This window comes from Oncorhynchus gorbuscha, linkage group LG10, assembly GCF_021184085.1.
Source record: "Oncorhynchus gorbuscha isolate QuinsamMale2020 ecotype Even-year linkage group LG10, OgorEven_v1.0, whole genome shotgun sequence".
Classification (NCBI taxonomy): Eukaryota; Metazoa; Chordata; class Actinopteri; order Salmoniformes; family Salmonidae; genus Oncorhynchus; species Oncorhynchus gorbuscha.
The window spans coordinates 43,005,419-43,025,148 of record NC_060182.1 but is presented as its reverse complement, the minus strand read 5'-3'; the positions used below and the strand labels follow the sequence as shown (position 1 = coordinate 43,025,148).

Genomic DNA, 19,730 nt, shown 5'->3' with positions numbered 1-19,730 from the left:
AAAGGATACACTTGGATTAGCTAACCCAACATGCCATTGGAACACATGAGTGTTGGTTGCTGATAATGGGCCTCTGTACTCCTATGTAGATATTCCTTTAAATATCTGCCGTTTCCAGCTACAATAGTCATTTACAACATTAACAATGTATTAACTGTATTTCTGATCAATTTGATGTTATTTTAATGGGCAAAAAGTGAGCTTTTCTTTCAAAAACAAGGACATTTCTAAGTGACCCCAAACTTTTGAATGGTAGTGTATATGTATTGACATTGTATGAATTTGAAATGTCTGATTATATGCCATGGAAGAACAATTTGTTCTGCGCTGTGACAAAGTTCTTACAAACAATCAGTGTAACTCAGGTGTTAACAGGGTCAATATTAATTTTTAATTAACAAAGGGCAAATAATCAATCAGTCTACTTGTCAATGGTGTGCGTACTGGGAGCGGAGTCAGGTGCAGGAGAGCAGAGAGCTGTGAACAGGCGCACACTTTATTTAGGCAGGAGAAACCAACAGACGGACGGACGCCACTGCGTCGAAACCTCCTGCCAATTGTCAAAAGTGAAAAACGCGCACACAGTCACAATAATTATGTACAAACAACTAAACATACCTCGTGAAATAAAACACGGAATAAACGCATACCAGTAAAGCGCGTCAACATAGACACATAACAAAACAATCTCACACAAAGACATGAGGGGGAACAGAGGAGTAAATACATGTAGTGTGATTGGGGAATGAAAACCAGGTGTGCAGGGAACAAGACAAAACAAATGGATAAATGAAAAATGGAGCGGAGATGGATAGAAAGCCGGTGCCGGTGATGTCGACCGCCGATCGCCGCCCGAACAAGGAGAGGAGCCGACTTCAGCGGAAGTCGTGACACTACTCCAGCATAACAGTCAGGCAAACAGGCAAACAGATAACTCCCAAATGATGGCACTCAATAATGTTCTATACCATTGAACCAATGAAAACAAGCGAGTTTGAGCTAGGGAATGGTTAAGCAAGCATCGAAGCCCTGAGCCCGAGGTGGAGGATTGGCTTCATATCCACAGTGAATAGGATTCAAGAACATTCAATGGATGTTGACTAGTCCAACAGTCAATTGATGTTCTCGTGTTGGGAGACAAGGTCTGCATCCCAAATTGCATTCTATTCCAAGTATAGTGCACTACTTTTGGCCACAGTCCTATGGACTCAGGTCAAATGTAGTGCACTATAAAGGGAATAGGGTACCATGTGGGACTTAACCAAAGAGAATATCCTCAGCCCCTCTACTGTGTATCCCTTCTTCATGCAGAAACGTCCCTGTGAAATGTTATGGTTAATTTAGAGATAATTTGATTTGCTCATTTAGTTCAGGATGACACATACAGTATCCAATACCTAAACTGATAGGTAAGGACATACTTCCCTAGCTCACTGGTTATTCACATTGATTTTGTCATTTTGAGTGATTTATACCTAACTGTGTTTGTTTTCTTGCAGATACAATGTGGACTCCAGAAGTTCAAATATTTCAAAATTTGTAAGTGTCTCCCCCTCACAGTATAAAACACGCTGTTAATGTTAATGTTATGTTGTCAATCATGCCATCGTGACTAATTATCAGAAGGAAGCTTGTTGTCTTTGTATGAATACAATAGTCTACAATATTATATTCTAGATTTGACCTCTGTGTTCCATATTTCCTTTCTGCTCAACAAAATACTGGAGCGCAGAAGGTTAGTATTGATGCAAATAGTAAATACATACACAGCTACAATGTCAGTCATTATGGCATGTTATGTATCGTCTCCTTATTTGCATTTAGAGACAGCCATTCATGATGTGAGATTGGTGTGTTTTTGTTGTACTTCTGCTGTCACTTGTCCAATATCTGTGTTTTTTTTGTTCCAATCAACCATAGTATCAACCATAGTATCATTAAGCCATCCCATTATATCAAATGCTCAGCGAAAGCACTTTGAGAGACGACTTCAAAGCCAAAGCTACCGTAGGCTGGTCGCTTTTTGAAACAGAGAGCGAACTCACACACAGAGCTCTGTTGTTGCTCTTGTGCCGGTGTTTTTATGTGCCTTGCCATGTCTGTGCTTCTCAATGTCCTCATCTGCTTCTCTGTGTTGTGTGGACAGATGGAACACCAGCTTGAAATGTTAGCTTGGTAAAAAACAACTTTGGATAATGAGATGTATCGGGTTTATAAGATACACCTGCTAGATTGGATCATTTGAACCTTTCTGATAACACACTGTATGCCCATGTTTAATCGTTTAGTTTTCAGTGTCACAATAGTTTGCAATGTTTTCAGCCACTTTGTATATGATATGTACGCATATACTGTATTCTACTGTATTTTAGTCAATGCCACTCCGACATTGCTCGTTCTAATATTTCTATATTTCTATATTATATTGTTGTGAATCGTTAGTTACTTCTACACTGTTGGAGCTAGGGGACACAAGTATTTTGTAAACACCCGCAATAGCATCTGCTAAATATGTGTACCTGACCAATAACATTGGATTTGATTTGTAATCACTTCGCTTTCAACCTGGCATGTGGGATGTATGATAAAGCATTGTATGTGCTTTTACACCTGCATTGTTTGCTGTTTGGGGTTTTAGGCTGGGTTTCTGTACAGCACTTTGAGATATCAGCTGACGTACGAAGGGCTATATAAATAAATTTGATTTGATTTGATATGTACTGTACTGTGAACTGCCTGGCTGTTAGACGTGTCACATGACTAAAACCCCAGGCTCTCTGCACTAGGACTTCCTTGGTCAGACCTTCTGCACTCTGGGGGAGATCATTGGCTCAGCGGGCGGACGGCTGGAGAAGAGTCTCTCGTAAGTCTTTTATTTGACTTATTGAACTTGGCAAGTCAGTTAAAAATCAAATGTTATTTACAATGACGGCCTACCAAAACGCAAAATGCCTTCTGTGGGGGACGAGGGTCGGGGCTTTAATAATAATAATAATACAAATATAGGACAAAACACACATCACGACAAAAGAGAGACACCGCGACACGACATAAAGAGAGACCTAAAGACAACAACATAGCATGGCAGCAACACGTGACAACACAGAATGGTAGCAACACAACTTGACAACAACATGGTAGCAACACTATATGGCAGAAGCCCAACATGGTAGCAGCACAAAACATGGTACAAACATTATTTGGCTCAGACAACAGCACAAAGGGCAAGAAGGTAGAGACAACAATACATCCCACGAAGCAGCCACAACTGTCAGTACGAGTGTCCACGACTGAGTCTAAAACTGAAAAGATAAAACTGTCCAGTTTGAATGTTTTTAGCAGCTCGTTCCAATCGCTAGCTGCATCGAACTGAAAAGAGGAGTGTGTGTGCTTAGGGTATCTTTAACAGAATGTGACTGGCAGAACGGGTGTTGTATGTGTAGGATGAGGGCTGCAGTAGGTTTCTCAGATAGGGGGAGTGATGCCTAAGAGGATTTTATAAATAAGCATCAACCAGGGTCTTGCGACGGGTATACATAGATGGCCAGTTTACAGAGGAGTATAGTGCAGTGTCGTGTCCTATAAGGAGCATTGGTGGCAAATCTGATGGCAGAATGGTAATGGCACCCTTACTTGCCGATTTATAAATTACGTCTCCGTAAAATAGCATGGGCAGGATGGTCATCTGAGTCAGGGTTAGTTTGGCAGCTGGGGGTGAAAGAGGAGCAATTACGATAGAGGGAACCAAGTCTAGATTTAACCTTAGCTTGCAGCTTTGATAAGTACTGAGAGAAAGACGGTGTACCATATCTCCCTACTCCCAAGTACTTTTATGAGGTGACTACTTCAAGCTCTAAACCTTCAGAGGTAGTAATCACACCTTTGGGGAGAGGGGTATTCTTCTTACCAAACCACATGACCTTTGTTTTGGAGGTGTTCAGAACAAGGTTAAGGGAAGAGCAAGCTTGTTGGACACTAAGAAAGCTTTGTTGTAGAGTGTTTAACACAAAATCCAGTTAGGGGCCAGCTGAGTATAAGACTGTATCATCTGCATATAAATGGTTGAGAGAGCTTCCTACCGCTTGAGCTATGTTCTTGATGTAAATTGAGAAGAGCGTGGGACCTAGGATCGAGCCTTGGTGTACTCCCTTGGTGACAGGCAGTGGCTGAGACAGCAGATGGTCTATTGGAGACACCAATACTCATTAGCCGGCCCACAAGAACGGAGTGGTTTACCGTATCAAAAGCATCACAACATTGCTTAAAATCAAGGGAAATGGCACTCTCTTTCCCATTATCCATGGAACCACTACAGTCCTAATGAAGTGAGAACTGGCCATACCTGCCTTTGGCTGGATGTCATGGCCCATGTGATTGGCAAATGTTGGTTCGGTCTTGAGGGAGGGACTATCTGTCTGTTGATTGGAAATGGAGCACAGCACTGTAGGTGAGCTGTAAATGTTGAGAATGTATTATGGTATAATCCCGTGGCAATATTCCATACTCTATAGCCTCAGAAAGAAACTAGTGAAAAAGCATTGATTGCCAAAGCACCTCTGGTGCACGGCATAGTAACATCTTGTAATCAACCTCTTGAAAGGGTCATTTTGTGCAGAAATTGTATTGTGAAGCATAATTTTTTTCTCCTACCGATTTCAGAAATCGACAATAAGGTGTTGTTTGTGGAGTGTGCATGTATGTTATGAGTTCGCCAACTGGAAAAAAAATGGTCATTGCAGAATAGGAGATGAATTGCTCTATTTTATCTCAGACTGAGTATACTTAGCTTTTTGTCTGTTTGTTCGTGTAGATGTATGTAAATGTTCTTATTTTGGGGGCATAAGGAGCGACAACATTTGTAAATACAAATCACGTTTTAATCCTCAGGAACAGACTCCTAAAACAGAGGCCAATCATTGACTTTACACATGACCATGGGAGCCAATGTTCTCGATTACCATAAATGATCCCGTTGGACATCTTCATCCATTTCTCTATTTATACGTGTTCAGGCTTATCGTCCCCATGCAGCCAGCACAGTGTATCTCCCAGTTCAAATGACATAGACTTGGCAGAGCTGAGCTGAGCTGAGAGAGAAAGAGAGAGAGAGAGAGAGAGAGAGAGAGAGAGAGAGAGAGAGAGAGAGAGAGAGAGAGAGAGAGAGAGAGAGAGAGAGAGAGAGAGAGAGAGAGAGAGAGAGAGAGAGAGAGAGAAAGAGATGTATAGCCTTTGGAGGATGCCACTGGGTTTGGGCCTGCTGCACTTTCTCTATTGGCGAGATAAAAATATGCTCTGCCTTCTTGGCGTTACCAGAGTGAAGCGTTACCTTCCCCTGTGCCTGTGCACACACACACTTACACACAAGCGCACATGCATGCACGCAGGCACACACACACTCACCAATGGTCCTGCTCACATACCGCCACATTCTGAAAAGTAAAGCATGCAAGTTGTATCCTCCATCACAAACTAAAAGTCTTGTTCAAATTATTAGCATGACGTATCATTCCGAGAATCCTTTAGAAAAGCCTTAAAAATGCTTCACCCTGAAGAAAAGCCTTGCGTTCAACAATAAAAACAATCGCCATTCAGCCTGTCTGGTTGGTCATTCAAAAGGCCGCTATTTAAAACCGACAATGGATGAAGCTACAAAGATGCCGAGAGCAGCGAAGGAAAAGGATGTGGGTTTTGTTCCAAAATGTGCCATTCTCCCTCCTTGACACTCCGGCATTTAGAAGGCCACATTCCTGGGGGACATGTAGCAAGCTGTGACAGAGAGAGAGAGGGGGACGGGTACAGAAGAACCAACAGCAGACAGAGCCTGCCATCCCAGAGGGCATCTGCAAAGACAAAGCCTGGAGACAACTCCTCTACGTGTTTAGTGTGTTTCACATGGCTGTCAAAACAACCCCAAAAACACATCCTCCCTGCAACATGTACTTGGAGTTAACTCTGCAAATAGTACTGCTGGGTGGTCTGAAAAGTCATAGTCAATCGATCAATAATATAATAATACTCTTAGCAAAAAATGGTATCTTTAATTTACAGTCTGTAGAAACTATGAGAATAGAAAGGTTCAGAACTTGTGAAAAATCATAGCACAGTTGAAAAATATCTGGCAAATAGAAATCAAAACTGGATGGTATTCAGTGATAGATTGGAGGGGTTGATGGGTGCTGAAGGGTGGGACTAAAAATAACAAGAAGATAACTAATGCATAATATACTGTGTCTATAAAATGTACAGTGCATTCAAAAAGTATTCAGACCCCTTGACTTTTTCCCCATTTCGTTACACTACAGCCTTATTCTGAAATTGATTAAATACAAAAATATATCAATCTACACACGTTATTTTAATGATAAAGTGAAAACAGGTTTATAGAAATGTTTGCAAATGTATTAAAAATTTAAAAAACATTTACGTAAGTATTCAGACCCTTTGCTATGAGACTCAAAATTGAGCTCAGGTGCATCCAAGCCATGAGGTTAAAGGAATTGTCTGTAGAGCTCTGAGACAGGGTTGTGTCGAAGCACAGATCTGGAGAAGGGTACCAAAATGTTTCTGCAGCATTGAAGGGACTCGAGAACACAGTGGCCCCCATCATTCTTAAATGGAAGAAGTTTGGAACCACCAAGACTCTTCCTAGAGCTGGTCGTCAGGCCAAACTGAGCAATCGGGGGAGAAGGGCCTTGGTCTGGGAGGTGACCAAGAACCCGATGGTCACTCTGACAGAGCTCCAGAGTTCCTCTGTGGAGATGGGAGAACCATCAAGAAGGACAACTATCAAGAAGGACAACCACAGTATCTCTGCAGCACTCCACCAATCAAGGCCTTTATGGTAGAGTGACTAGACGGAAGCCACTCATCAGTAAAAGGTACATGATAGTCCTCTGAAGGACTCTCACACCATGAGAAACACAATTCTCTGCTCTGATCATATCAAGTTTGAACACTTTGGCCGGAATACCAAGCGTCATGTCTGGAGGAAATCAGGCACTGCCCATCACCTGGTCAATGCCATCCCTACGATGAAGCATGGTGCTGGCAGCTTCATGCTGTGGGGATGTTTTCAGTGGCAGGGACTGGGAGACTAGTCAGGATCAAAGGAAAAATGAACAGAGCAAAGTACAGAGAGATCCTTGACAAAAACCTGCTCCAGAGTGCTCAGGACCTCAGACTAAGGCAAAGGTTCACCTTCCAATAGGTCAATGACCCTAACCACACAGCCAAGATAATGTGGGTGTGGCTTCGGGACAAGTCTCTGAATGTCATTGAGTGGCCCAGCCAGAGGCTGGACTTGAACCCAAACGAAAACCTCTGGAGATACCTGAAAATAGCTGGGCAGCATTGCACCCCATCAAACCTGACAGAGTTTGAGAGGATCTGCAGAGAAGAATGTGAGAAAATTCCAAATACAGGTGTGCCAAGCTTGTAGCGTCATACCCAAGAAGACTCTAGGCTGTAATCGCTGCCAAAGGTGCTTCAACAAAGTACTGAGTAAAGTGTCTGAATACTTATGCAAATGTCATATTTCAGTTGGTTTATTTTAATACATTTTCAAACATTTCTGAAAAAGTAATTATCTTTGTCATTATGGGGTATTGTGTGTAGATTGATTAAGAAAAAAAACACAATTTAATACATTTTAGAATAAGGCTGAAAAGTAACAAAATGTGGAAAAGTCAAGAAGTCTGAATACTTTCAGAATGCACTATATAGTATGTATAAGCTGGAAGTAGAAACATAAGTGTTGTTGTCTGTTAGTTTACTCCAATAAGGGGAGGGGTTGGTACGGTTAGGGGAAAATAATAAAGGAAAATATATTTTAAAAATATATATATGTATGGCTGGATTGGAAATTATGCAGAATATTAGATTGATAGAAGCCAAAATCTACTTGCAATATTAAAGCTGATCCACCTACTATTTAAAAATAAATAAAAAAACACATCCCCCCAGCATTGCCTTTATTCCACACACACCCCCCAGAGTGAGAGGCGGAGGAGAGCCAATTCGAAATGCCTGGCGATGGCCTCTGCGCGGCGGTGGGCGTCTTTTTGTAGGTCACTGTTTTGAGAATGGGGTATCATGCTGTGGAGGAAGAAGCACTTCTCTACCACTTACCTGTTGGTTTCTATGGTAACTGAGAAGGACTGTAAGCTCTCCCATAGTGTAAAAGCAGGATTGGGCGAATACACTTCATTTTCCCCTTTTAGAAGATCAGACATGTGCTCTACGTGACATTGCATGCGGGTCGTATTTTTATCTGTAAGATTTGGTGTGGAGAGCATACCCCATGCTTCCACAATTTCACTCCTGCTGCGAGTTTGCATCCACACACACACTCACACACACTCACACACTCGCAATCATGGAGGTGCAATCCTGGCAACTGTAATTAAGGTTTCTCCGTGTATTATTAGTTACACACTTTACACTGCCCTATACACCAAGTTGGGAAACAACTATTTGCGTACATGATATAGATGTACATACAGTGTAATTGCATATCTATGTAGATTAGCCTTGTGATGTTACGACTGTTACATTTTCATAATGAGGTTGTGATATGGAGATCAACCACAGTGACTTGTATCTACTATATATAGGATAGTAATTGTACACAAAATTCATGTGAATATACTGTAAGTTAGCTGTGTCTTATGAACAAATAATAGGTTTCCCATAATGCAATTAATAGATAGTGATGCATAATAGCTCATGGTGAGCTATTTTCTCTCTGCTATAAGTTTAATGAAGCATCTACTTTAATATAGTGTTACTTCAACATAGTGTTACTATATTGAACATCCCATTTACTTCAACATAGTGTTACTATATTGAACATCCCATTTACTTCAACATAGTGTTACTGTATTGAACATCCCATGCAATTCACTTGTGATAAAACTAAATGGGAGAGACTCCAGCTTCATTTAGTTTCTACAAACCAGAGCAAAAGTCCTTTCCAATGTGCTGTCGGAGAGACAAATTAAAAAGTCAAACCTCATAGAAGATTCAGTGTTTATAGATAGAGGACATAGAAAATACACCTCCTAGTCCATTATCAAAGCAACAAGCTACCGGCACAAGAGTAGATGGAGATATATGAGGTGGAATCATAGCTAAATAAGCTGTCACAGGTGATGTATTGTTCATTTTAGAAATGTATATGGCACATATTGTGAAATTACACTTTGGGATAACTCTTGCAGACATCAGTCAATCAAATCACACGTAATATGACAGGTTGTGTATAGATGCACATTTCGGTAAATGCTCTGCTGTCCTTTCAGCTCAATGTCAAATCTCCCACATGGTCAGACCTCTTGAGGATCCCATTTCGATGCTGTCAAAAGTGTGAAACGATACACGATCAAGGTTCACAAGATAAATGTTTTGGGATCCCTGGCAGGCAGGCAGTGTGCAACTGAACAACCTGCCATATGTTCCCTCTAGCTACCTCTGCTGTGACATTACCAATTACTGCCTAAGCTACTTTTCCTCAAGTCTTCTTGTGTTTCTTAGGCAGTCATGAGCCGTTGGCAAGACTTGGGTGTCTTCTTGCTCTTGTGTTCTTGTTAAATCTATTTTAGTTCATCGGCTTTACATGTATTCATGAAACAACAATGCATTATTTTGGATCCATAGCTACAGGGAGTGGAGTTTATGGGCGACTGTAGTTTGTGTGTGCCTCTCAGAGGCAGCTCAGAGGCTCCCTAGGAGAGCAGTGGGTCTCCAGATGTGAGGGGATGGGGGGGTAGGAAGTGTGGAGGGAATGGGGGATATTGAATGTGTGGGGGGGTGTTGGATGTGTGGAGGGGATGGGATGGGAAGTATCGGATGATAAGGGAAGTGTAATTCTCTAGCAGATTATATTTAGTTACTGGGAGGACACCACCTGTCTGTCTCACACACAAATGTGCAGACAGTTTATGATGTCTACAGCACAACTTTGAGTGGCTACTTTGGCGACAGCTCATCATTGGTTAATTTCTTTGGTCATTTTTGGGGATTTTATTTTCAACATTTATGTGGCAGACTTTTCAGGACACTAAGTCTGAATCTAAATGTCTAAATCCAGACAGTACAATAGCACTAGGTAAGGATGGTTTTGACTTTTGTCATAAATAATTCCCCAGCTGTCAATGTATCACGTACATGGAAGGTAAGGAACTATGTTCTCCCAAAGTGCATCACAGACGGCCCACTGTCTCCATGTCAGACACAGAGTGTAGGAACCATCCTTTTTCTTTTCTCTGCCTGGCCAACTGAATCTTTGTCTCATGAAGTTGTTCCAGTATTCTGGTTTATCCCACCTCTGGCTCAACCCATCTGAATCTGGGCCATGGTCCTGAAATATTGAGGACTGTTGGCGCTAGCCGAGCTGACACATCCTGAATGTTGTATTCGACCCCTTTGGGTAAGGCCAGCTGCAAAGATGGAACAAGGCAGCCAAATACATGCATAATGAACTAGGTTTTCTTTATTATTTTAATGGCTACATTCTCATGTGTCCACATCTGTCTGTCATTCTCTAGTTCTTGTGGACTGCAATTCAAAATACATAGGGCTTTTTTTGCCATAATGCCCTTACTATACTATACTATACTATAAGTACATTACAAATACATGTTTTTGACTTTGATCTGCACGGTATACACAATACATTGTAATAGAAATGCAGCTCTGAAGTACACTACATGACCAAAAGTATGTAGACACCTGCTTGTCAAACATCTCATTCCAAAATCATGGGCATTAATATGGAGTTGGTCCCCCTTTGCTGCTATAACAGCCTCCACTCTTCTGGGAAGGCAATGTTGGAACATTGCTGTGGGGATTTGCTCCCATTCAGCCACCAGAGCATTGGTGAGGAAGGGCAGTCGCAGTCAGCATTCCAATTCATCCCAAAAGTGGTCAAAGGGGTTACGGTTAGGGGCTCTGTGCAGACCAGTCAAGTTCTTCCAAAACCGATCTTGACAAACCATTTCTGTATGGACCTCGCTTTGTGCAAACGGGAACTGTTGCCACAAAATTGGAAGCACAGAATTGTATAGAATGTCATTGTATGCAGTAGCGTTAAGATTTCCCTTCACTGGAACAGTTCGGGCAGGTAACATGGATTCGGGCAGGTAGCGTTCCATTCTCCTGCCGACCGCCAAAGCCAGATTTGTCCGTCGGATTGCCAGATGATGAAGTGTGCATTTCCACTGCTCCAGAGTCCAATGACAGCGAGCTTTGCACCTCTCCAGCCGATATTTGGCATTGCGCATGGTGAGCTTAGGCTTATGTGCGGTTGCTCAGCCATGGAAACCCATTTTACGAGGCTCCCGACAAATATTTATTGTGCTGATGTTGCTTCCAGAGACAGTTTGGAACACGGTAGTGAGTGTTGCAACCGAGAACAGACCATTTTTACGCGCTACGCGCTTCAGCACTCGGCGGTCCAGTTCTGTGAGCTTGTGTGGCCTACCACTTCATGGCTGAGCCATTGTTTCTCCTAGACCTTTCCACTTCACAGTAACAGCACTTACAGTTGACTGGGGCAGCTGACTTGTTGGAAAGTCAAAGAGCTCTTCAGTAAGGCCATTCTACTGCCAATGTTTGTCTATGGAGTTTGCATAGCTGTGTGCTTGATTTTATACACCTGTCAGCAGCGAATGTGGCTGAAATAGCCAAATCCACTAATTTGAAAGGGGTGTCCACATACTTTTGTATATATAGTGTAGAAATCTCTGGACTCTTCAGCTCACCTGTCCCTACTCTTGCGATCCCACTTGCTGCAGACAGGGGAGGGGAGTGACGGGGAGGAGATAGGTTTCTGAAGGGCATCCTTCTCTCCAAGGTCTAATCACATTGAGACATGGTGGGCCTCTAGCTAACAGGATTTCTGCCCTAGTGCTCAAGTTGTCCGCTAAAGGGCCTCGATGGATGTTTCTATGACATAATTAAACGACGTGTCCTGATTGCTGCTGATACTGTGACTTCAGTTACCAAGGAAACATACAGTAATTTGTTCTTTTTCTCCGTGTCCAGAACATCATCGTATATTATCTCAGGATGATGAAGACGGAAACTCTGTTTTCCACTTCATTTTCCATTTCCTCCCCAATTTACTGTGATTTCTCACAATGTGTGCTATAACTATTGTTACAAAATGGAGGGTATATTACTGGAAACTTTCAAAGTTTGCCAGTAAACTACCAGAATTTTGGTAACTTTCAAGGTTTATATGGAAATTTATAAGATGACATTAGTGACCTTTTGGGGTACTTCTCTAATTAACTCTGGCCCTCTGTGTGGCCTTATCACATGTACAAATATGAAATAATTAAATAACATGATTTTTAAATAAAATATTGAATATCAAAGCCATAAAACATCCTAAATATTAACCATCAACTTAGTGAATGCAATTGGTGTTTAATATGAGGATTTCAACATGAAATATCTTGTATACTTTTTTTTTTACACACTTTTATTTATTTAACTATGTCAATATATATTTGTTGTCAATGTTTTGGCATCAAACTGGTAGCAGTTGTTTTTTTTAAAAGTCAATAGTTGCAGAGTTAAAACAAATAATGTCATTGTTCATTAGATGTTGTTTTTGTATTAATTACACTATTTTCTCTTGAAGGTCTATCCACTAGAACCTCATGGACAATATGGATATCGATATAAAAATGTATACTATATGAATACATTTTGTAAAAGTTATTCATGTATAAATGACCAAAGTTATCAGAGATTGCAATAGTTTGTCTATTAATGACCAAAATTACAAAATATTACGTTAATTTTGGTAAATTACCGATAGCTTTGCAACCCTAGATACCTTACAGTAGAAACAGAGGGTTGTAGTATAATGTGGGATGCCCAATCGCAGTCAGACTTGCACAATGTGGTACATTGCAAGACTATTACCTCTGTAACTCAGTGAGCACGCTATGAGATTGAACATGATTTGATTGGACAGCTCTGTTATGCAGGAAATACCAATTGGAAAATGTGTGTCAAGGTGGAAGATTGAGACACAGTGGATACCTGGATAGGTGACCCATCAGCACCCTGTACCACTGTGAGACAAGGCCTCTGCTCAGTGTAGGTGATAAGGTGATGTGCTAGGAGGTCGCCCCTGTCAGAGAGAGTGACGTGCTGGATGTGGTGAGAGGATGAGCTGCACCACTGGAGAATCTCAATTGCATTTCCTTGATTCCTCACATCCTTCTCAAACCTCATGAGATGAGAAGCTCAGAGGTCCCTTCCCTCTGACCTTCTCATCGAATGGGTTTTGATAAAGAGGCAAGGAGAGAGAGGACGCGAGGAATCAGAGTAATGCAATTGAGATTCTCCCCAGGAGTTCACTCTACTAAAGACAGGAAGAGGGGAGTGGAGCGAGCTATAGCTGGCCCAGAGTTACCCAGATTTACCCACTGCACAGCATTTGACCAGCTTGCAGGTTTGACCTTGCAAGCCCCTTACTGTCACACAGCCTCTTGCTCACCCTCTCTCGCACTTATCCGGCTTGTCTGCTCTGGCTTTCTCTACCCTCGCTCTCGCTCGCTATCCTTTCAGTTCCTTGAATCGTGCCTTAATTGGAATAAATTGAATCGACAAAGTGAAAGTAAGTTTAAATGAAGTAAAAACAAAAGCTTTAACCTTGATGTGAATGGCAACTGCATTAAAGCAGAACAAGAAAGGAAAGATGGCAGTGTGAACGTGCTATGCAGTATGTGTTGCATGGTTAATGAATTCTGACTCAATATTCCGAGGAAGAGCGGGACTGTGACTATATGACTATGTATCATTTTGTCATTAGTATTAAAAGATATCTCACTCTCTCTCTCTCTCTCTCTCTCTTTCTCTCTCTCTCTCTCTCTCTCTCTCTCTCTCGCTCTCTGTCACTCTCCATCTCCCCCTCTCTCTTCCATCATTTTCTATTTTCTCTTTCACAGTGGGATTCCTGGGAAGAAGTTGGGGGCCATTATCTTTGCTGCGGAGGAGCTCAGTAACTGTAGGGTCAGTCACCTTTTCCCCTCTGAGGCCACGAAAGTCAGCTTTTGTTTCAGCCATTGTTGTGCCAAGGCAGCAGCTACTCTTCCTGTGGTCCAGCAACATTAAGGCAGTTACAGTATATACAATTTAAAATATTACATGACACTGCATTTCATAACACTTTTCACAACACATTAAGTATGTGCCCTCAGACCACTACTCTAGTATCACATATCTACAATACAAAATCCCCGTGTACCTGTGTGTAGAGTGCGTGTCTTATCATGTGCATGTGTGTCTGTGTCTGTGTCTCTTCACAGTCCACGCTGTTCCATAAGTTATATTTTTATCCGTTTTTTAAATCTGATTCTACTGCTTGCATCAGTTACCTGATGTGGAATAGTGTACCATGTCGCCATGGCTCTATTTAGTACTGTGCATCTCCCATAATCTGTTCTTGACTTGGGGATTGTGAAGAGACCTTTGGTGGTATGTCTTGTGGGGTATGCATGGGTGTCCGAGCTGTGTGCTCGTAGTTTAAACAGACACCTCGGTGCATTCAGCATGTCAACACTTCTTACAAAAACAAGACTGGGAGAGAAAGGAGAGGGAGAGTTCATCTCCATGTTTGTTTACCCCAGAAATAACTGAGGGTTTTTCTCAGAGAGCGAGCGAGAGAGAGAGACACTGCTTAGAAATTCAGATGAGCGTGGGCGGAGCTCGCCACTCTGTCACTGAGGAACTGGCTGCTAAGAGATTTCCCATGATGCCCCTCTCCTGCTATCAGCCACCTCTGAGTCTGCCCCTGCGTTGCACTGCGCTGGAGAAGACGAGCTCATTACAGCGGCTCCATGCGTGATGCTTCGGTCCTGGGGCGGCTCCACAGGGAACTGCCCTACTAGTACTTCTACCCAAAACAGAGCAGCGGACCAATCAACAGATGCACAACCACTGACAGACCATAAACAGCCATGCATATTGTTAAACCATCAGACTGAATAATAGCTTCCATGTGATGAATTCTGTACGGTGTTGTTTTTTTATTTCCTCTCGAGGTAAAAGGGGTTGGCTAGAAGTCACTATTAAAGATAAACATGTTTTCTGTGGTTATTATGCTGTACGGCTATCTTCACATGTTGGAGCGCCTGTTAATTAGTTGGGCTGTAGAGCTTCTGTCCAGAATATCATTGTGGATAACATTTTTATGTCTCTGCGTAGAGTATGAAGGAAGTTAGAGGTAGTTTCACAAGCCAATGCTAACAAGCGTTAGCACAATGGCTGGAAGTCTACAGGAACATCCAACTCTGGGAAAGTAGATAAAGGGCTTCATTTCCAAAAACTATTTGTGACCAACCGGTTGGATTGGGTCTCTTTTAGCAAAATTTGAAAGTATGTTTTTACATTGGATAAAAGTAAAGACTGGTAAAATGTAATATCATACACAACAGTTGAGGAACAATGGGAAAGTCATTCTACTTTGAATGTTGATAAACTTGTAACCCCACTTTTGAGAAAATGGACCTTGAATATTTTGGTACACCTACTGGAGAGCTCTTCTTTGTATACACTCATTCAGGATCATTCACACCCTCTTAAGCCTTAGCCCCACCCATCTCTTTAAGGATTCAACTGTGAGGCCACGTCTATCGACAGGTCTGTAGACAGTTCTGGTAGTGACATCATGTACATTCGCGTGTTGTCCGACATCAAACTTGTCGTTGTCGTTATGAAAAAGTATAAACACAAAAACGACAGGCTGCATGACATCAGCAGCCTGTGGTCCAATATAGCATAACTGGTGTTTTTCAAAACCAATAAACCCATCCGTTTAAAAATGTATTTAGTATATGTCAATCTAGCAAACCAGGCAACTAAAAGCACATTTCTAAACAATGTTTTGGTTAGTTAGCTGGCTAGCCAGTTCAAATAATGATCATATCATATAGCTGACAACATCTTAAATGTAGCTCATTTGTATTTATTATTACAGAAAAACAATATTCACAACAAGATCATTATTTACAAGAAAATGGCAAGCTAATTACAGAAAATAGCTTACAGTTGTGAGTCTGACAAAATAAAAGCAGTCATTCTACCAGTGAATTTTAGAACTTGGACACTGTCTCATTGGCTTAACGTTATATCCTAAGTTGACTTTGGTGCAGGTCATGTTGTTCACATTGCTGTCTCTGGTAAATGCACACTATTTCAAATAAAATCAAAGTGTATTGGTCACATGCACAGGATATAGAAGGTGTAAACGGTTCAGTGAAATGGTTACTTGCATAATGGAGCGTCTGCTAAATGACTTAAATGTAAAATGTAAATGTGTCTTTTGTTTTGAAATGTAGCTAGCTAGCTAAACAATGAACCATAAACCCAACTCATAACATTACTACCCTGCATGAATATGCTGGTAGCTAAAGCTAACAAACTAGCTAGGTTCAATTTGAGCTACCTAGCTAACATTAGGCTATAACTAGCAATGCAAATGTCTCTGAGATATGAATAATATTACTACACAGATCATTCACGTAACGTTAGCTAGCGAGCCAGCCAGCTAATGTTAGCTAGTTAGATAACAGTATTGGTTTTATAAGCGCAAATATCGACTCTGCCACTTGAGCATGCTTTTGCGGCACAGTCGATAGCACGCTGGACTTCGGGCTAGAAGGTTGAGGGTTCGAGACCTGCTCCCTGCCTGTTTCATTACATTGGTGTCAAAAGTGATCAGACCTTGCATCCACGACAGTGCATGTGCTTGGCTGGTGAGCGCGATCCTGTAAGATGTAGAGTCGCAAGCTAGCATGTATAAATGTATAACATCTGAAAATGTAGCTTGTTAGACTCTCTTACCCGTACGTATACATGAATGAACACTTCTCCCTCTCTGTCATGGATGCCATGCTTGCCCTTAGTTTAGATATAATCTCGGAGACTGGTGTTTTATACAACATGTTCTCTTTTCAACTCCCTCCAAATTATTTTCAAACAAACGACTGAATTTTCTCCATCTCCTTAGATATCATACTCTGTTTCCACCGAGCATTACAATGATTTCAAAACTCGGTCCTCCAGAAAGTGGAGAGCATTAGCAACACTTATGCAGTTCTTCATGATATCTTTCAATATAGCCACGTTGGAGTCAGGTGTGATTTCCAAAAAAGATGGAAGCATTTTAGCGAGCTCCAAATGCCCACATGTAAATATTGAAACTCAACGATATACACTTCATATACTGACTTGAAGTACAGTATAATATAAAGATAATTTACATTTTGAAACATCTTGCTAAAGTGTCAATACACGCTAAAAACGTATTCGGGCCTAACACGCAGTATTCAAGGCCACATTGACTAGCAAATAAACTGGAAGTCCTCCCGAAACCCCCACCAAGACATGGATAAACACATAACCCCAGAGAAATCGGTAAATCAGAAGGATCTATTTGAGCAAATGGGAAAGACGAATACGACTTTGTTTGGGTGTTGCATCCGAAGTCGCCATGATGAAAACAACTACCGAGCTAAAGGAAAAAGTTGATGCGATACAAGAGAGGATGGATGGGGCAGAGTAGCAGTGTGTGCCTGATGTTCTTCTCGTGTAGTTGTTTCCTCGCCGTTGCAAACTTCTTCCTCTTCCTTGCCAGTTCCTGGAAAGGGCCGGGAAAAAAAGACAGCCGGCGGCCTTCCCACGGAAAGCCACCCTTTTCTTTCGCCGCTTTAAGTACCTTGTCGCGGGCTGTAGATTGTAGGAATCGGATGAGAACCGTTATCGGGGGCCCATTCCCGCCAGTCATGGTTAAACTGCGATGGGTTCAATTTCAAATTCATGCCTGCGATGATTTTCTGCACACACACAAGATTAGTCCACAGTCTCACTCCCCTCTTTCAGATGAACTAATTTCCCCGTATTTCTCCTACTTCTGCTCTCAAGTTCTTCGACACGATTCCACAACATATCCAGCTTTTTCTCGGCGACCCTGCTCTATACTTGGAAGGGAAAGAAAATGATTTTCAAGGACGACATGGAGGCAGAAAGTTTATTGCGAGAGCAAGGTGTTTAGCCTAGATACAGAAAACGAGACAAGGTCAAGTACAAGTTGAATTGTAGGCTGTTTACAATACAAATGAAGGTAGCCTATTTGTTTTAGGGACTCTGTGGAGTGTTGCTAATTTAGCCTTTCATGCACCTCATGGACCACGTCACTGACCAAAAGGGCTCCCGAGTAGCGCAGCAGTCTAAGGCACTGCATCTCAGTGCTAGAGGCATCACAACAGACCCTGGTTTGATCCCGGGGTATATCACAACCAGCTGTGATCTGGAGTCCCATATGACGGCGCACAATTGGCCCAGCGTCGTCTGGGTTTGACTGGGGTAGGCCGTCATTGTAATATAGGAATTTGTTCTTAACTGACTTGCCTAGTTAAATAAAAAAACATGTTTAGTTGAGACTGCAGGTTATCTTCTGCAGCATCAAAGACAGTTCTGTGATGATTGATTAATCGAGAAGCGACGTTATGTTGCTTTGTTTTATTTGGGGATTGGTTTGGAATGTTTATTTACAGTGTTTTTTTTTCTACAGCAGAAGCATATATTGTGCAATTTTATATAATGATGTTCATTAGAGTTGTAACGTGTTAAAAGGGGCACTTCATGCTCACAGGCTATAACTTCTCAGAGCAAATATGGATACTTGGAAAATACTGTAAATGGTTGTGATAACCAAGTGAATAGAAAAAAGATTTTGACATATTTATAATCAAAACTGGCAGATATTATGTTCATACAGGAATCACATTTAACATATAGAGGCACTGAAATTTGGAGGAGGTTGCAGAAGTTTATCATAGCTCATTTAATTCCAAACTAAATTGGGTGATTATTCTGATAAGGAAAATACTTCATTTTGTAATTTTGAAGCAACACTCTGATGAGTCTGACAGGCTTATCTGCATTGAGGCTCTTATAAATGGGATTAAGGTAGTGTTATGCAATATATATGCTCCCAAAAAGGAGGAACCACATTTTGTTCATGAGGTCAATGTTATACTGGGAAATATGGAGGGGCAGATCATCCTTCCTGGAGACATCAACCAAGTGATGGACAATGTGATTGATAGAAGTAAATGTACAGGTAACTCCATGCCAAAAGATAGACTTGCAATACATATGCTAGCAGAAGTTATGGGATTTACAGACATATGGAGATTAGTCCATCCTAATGATAGAGAATATACTTTTTTTTCTCCCACTGTCATAAGACACACTCCAGAATAGATGTATTCTTGGTATCTAATTTCATGTTTAATAATGTGATTGATTGCAAGATTGGGCCCATCTCCCTCACAGATCATGCTATAGTGGAGTTACATGTTGCTATAAACTCTGAAAATGTACGGAAGGGTAGATTTAGACACCATTGCAAGATTAGATATTTAGCCAATCACTAGCACATGATCTTAGATCCTTTTTTGAGATCAACGTAGGCTCACCTGAAAGGGTTTCCACAGTATGGGAAACCTCTAAATCATACTAGAGGGAAATGAATAGCATATGCGTCCAAAAAGATGAGGTATGGGGCTGAAGCAGCAAAAAGGGATTTGGCAATACATTGCACAGATAGCACGTTTCAAACTGCCTGCAAACTGAAATGTCAGTTGCACAAAATGTATAACAAAAGGAGAGAATATGCACTGTTTAGGCTTTAGAACCAGTTTTTATGA

The 19,730-nt window shown here is 41.5% G+C and overlaps 1 protein-coding gene across 1 annotated transcript in view; it reads left to right on the top strand.

The window, feature by feature from the left end:
• Positions 1–19,730, top strand: part of cpne5a (copine Va) — a 119,599-nt gene that overhangs the window by 71,640 nt on the left and 28,229 nt on the right. Inside the window, exons 5-7 of the mRNA XM_046364423.1 lie at positions 1,500–1,539; positions 2,787–2,863; positions 13,965–14,028. Of these exons, the coding sequence (XP_046220379.1) occupies positions 1,500–1,539; positions 2,787–2,863; positions 13,965–14,028 (181 nt within the window). The remainder of the gene's footprint in view (positions 1–1,499; positions 1,540–2,786; positions 2,864–13,964; positions 14,029–19,730) is intronic.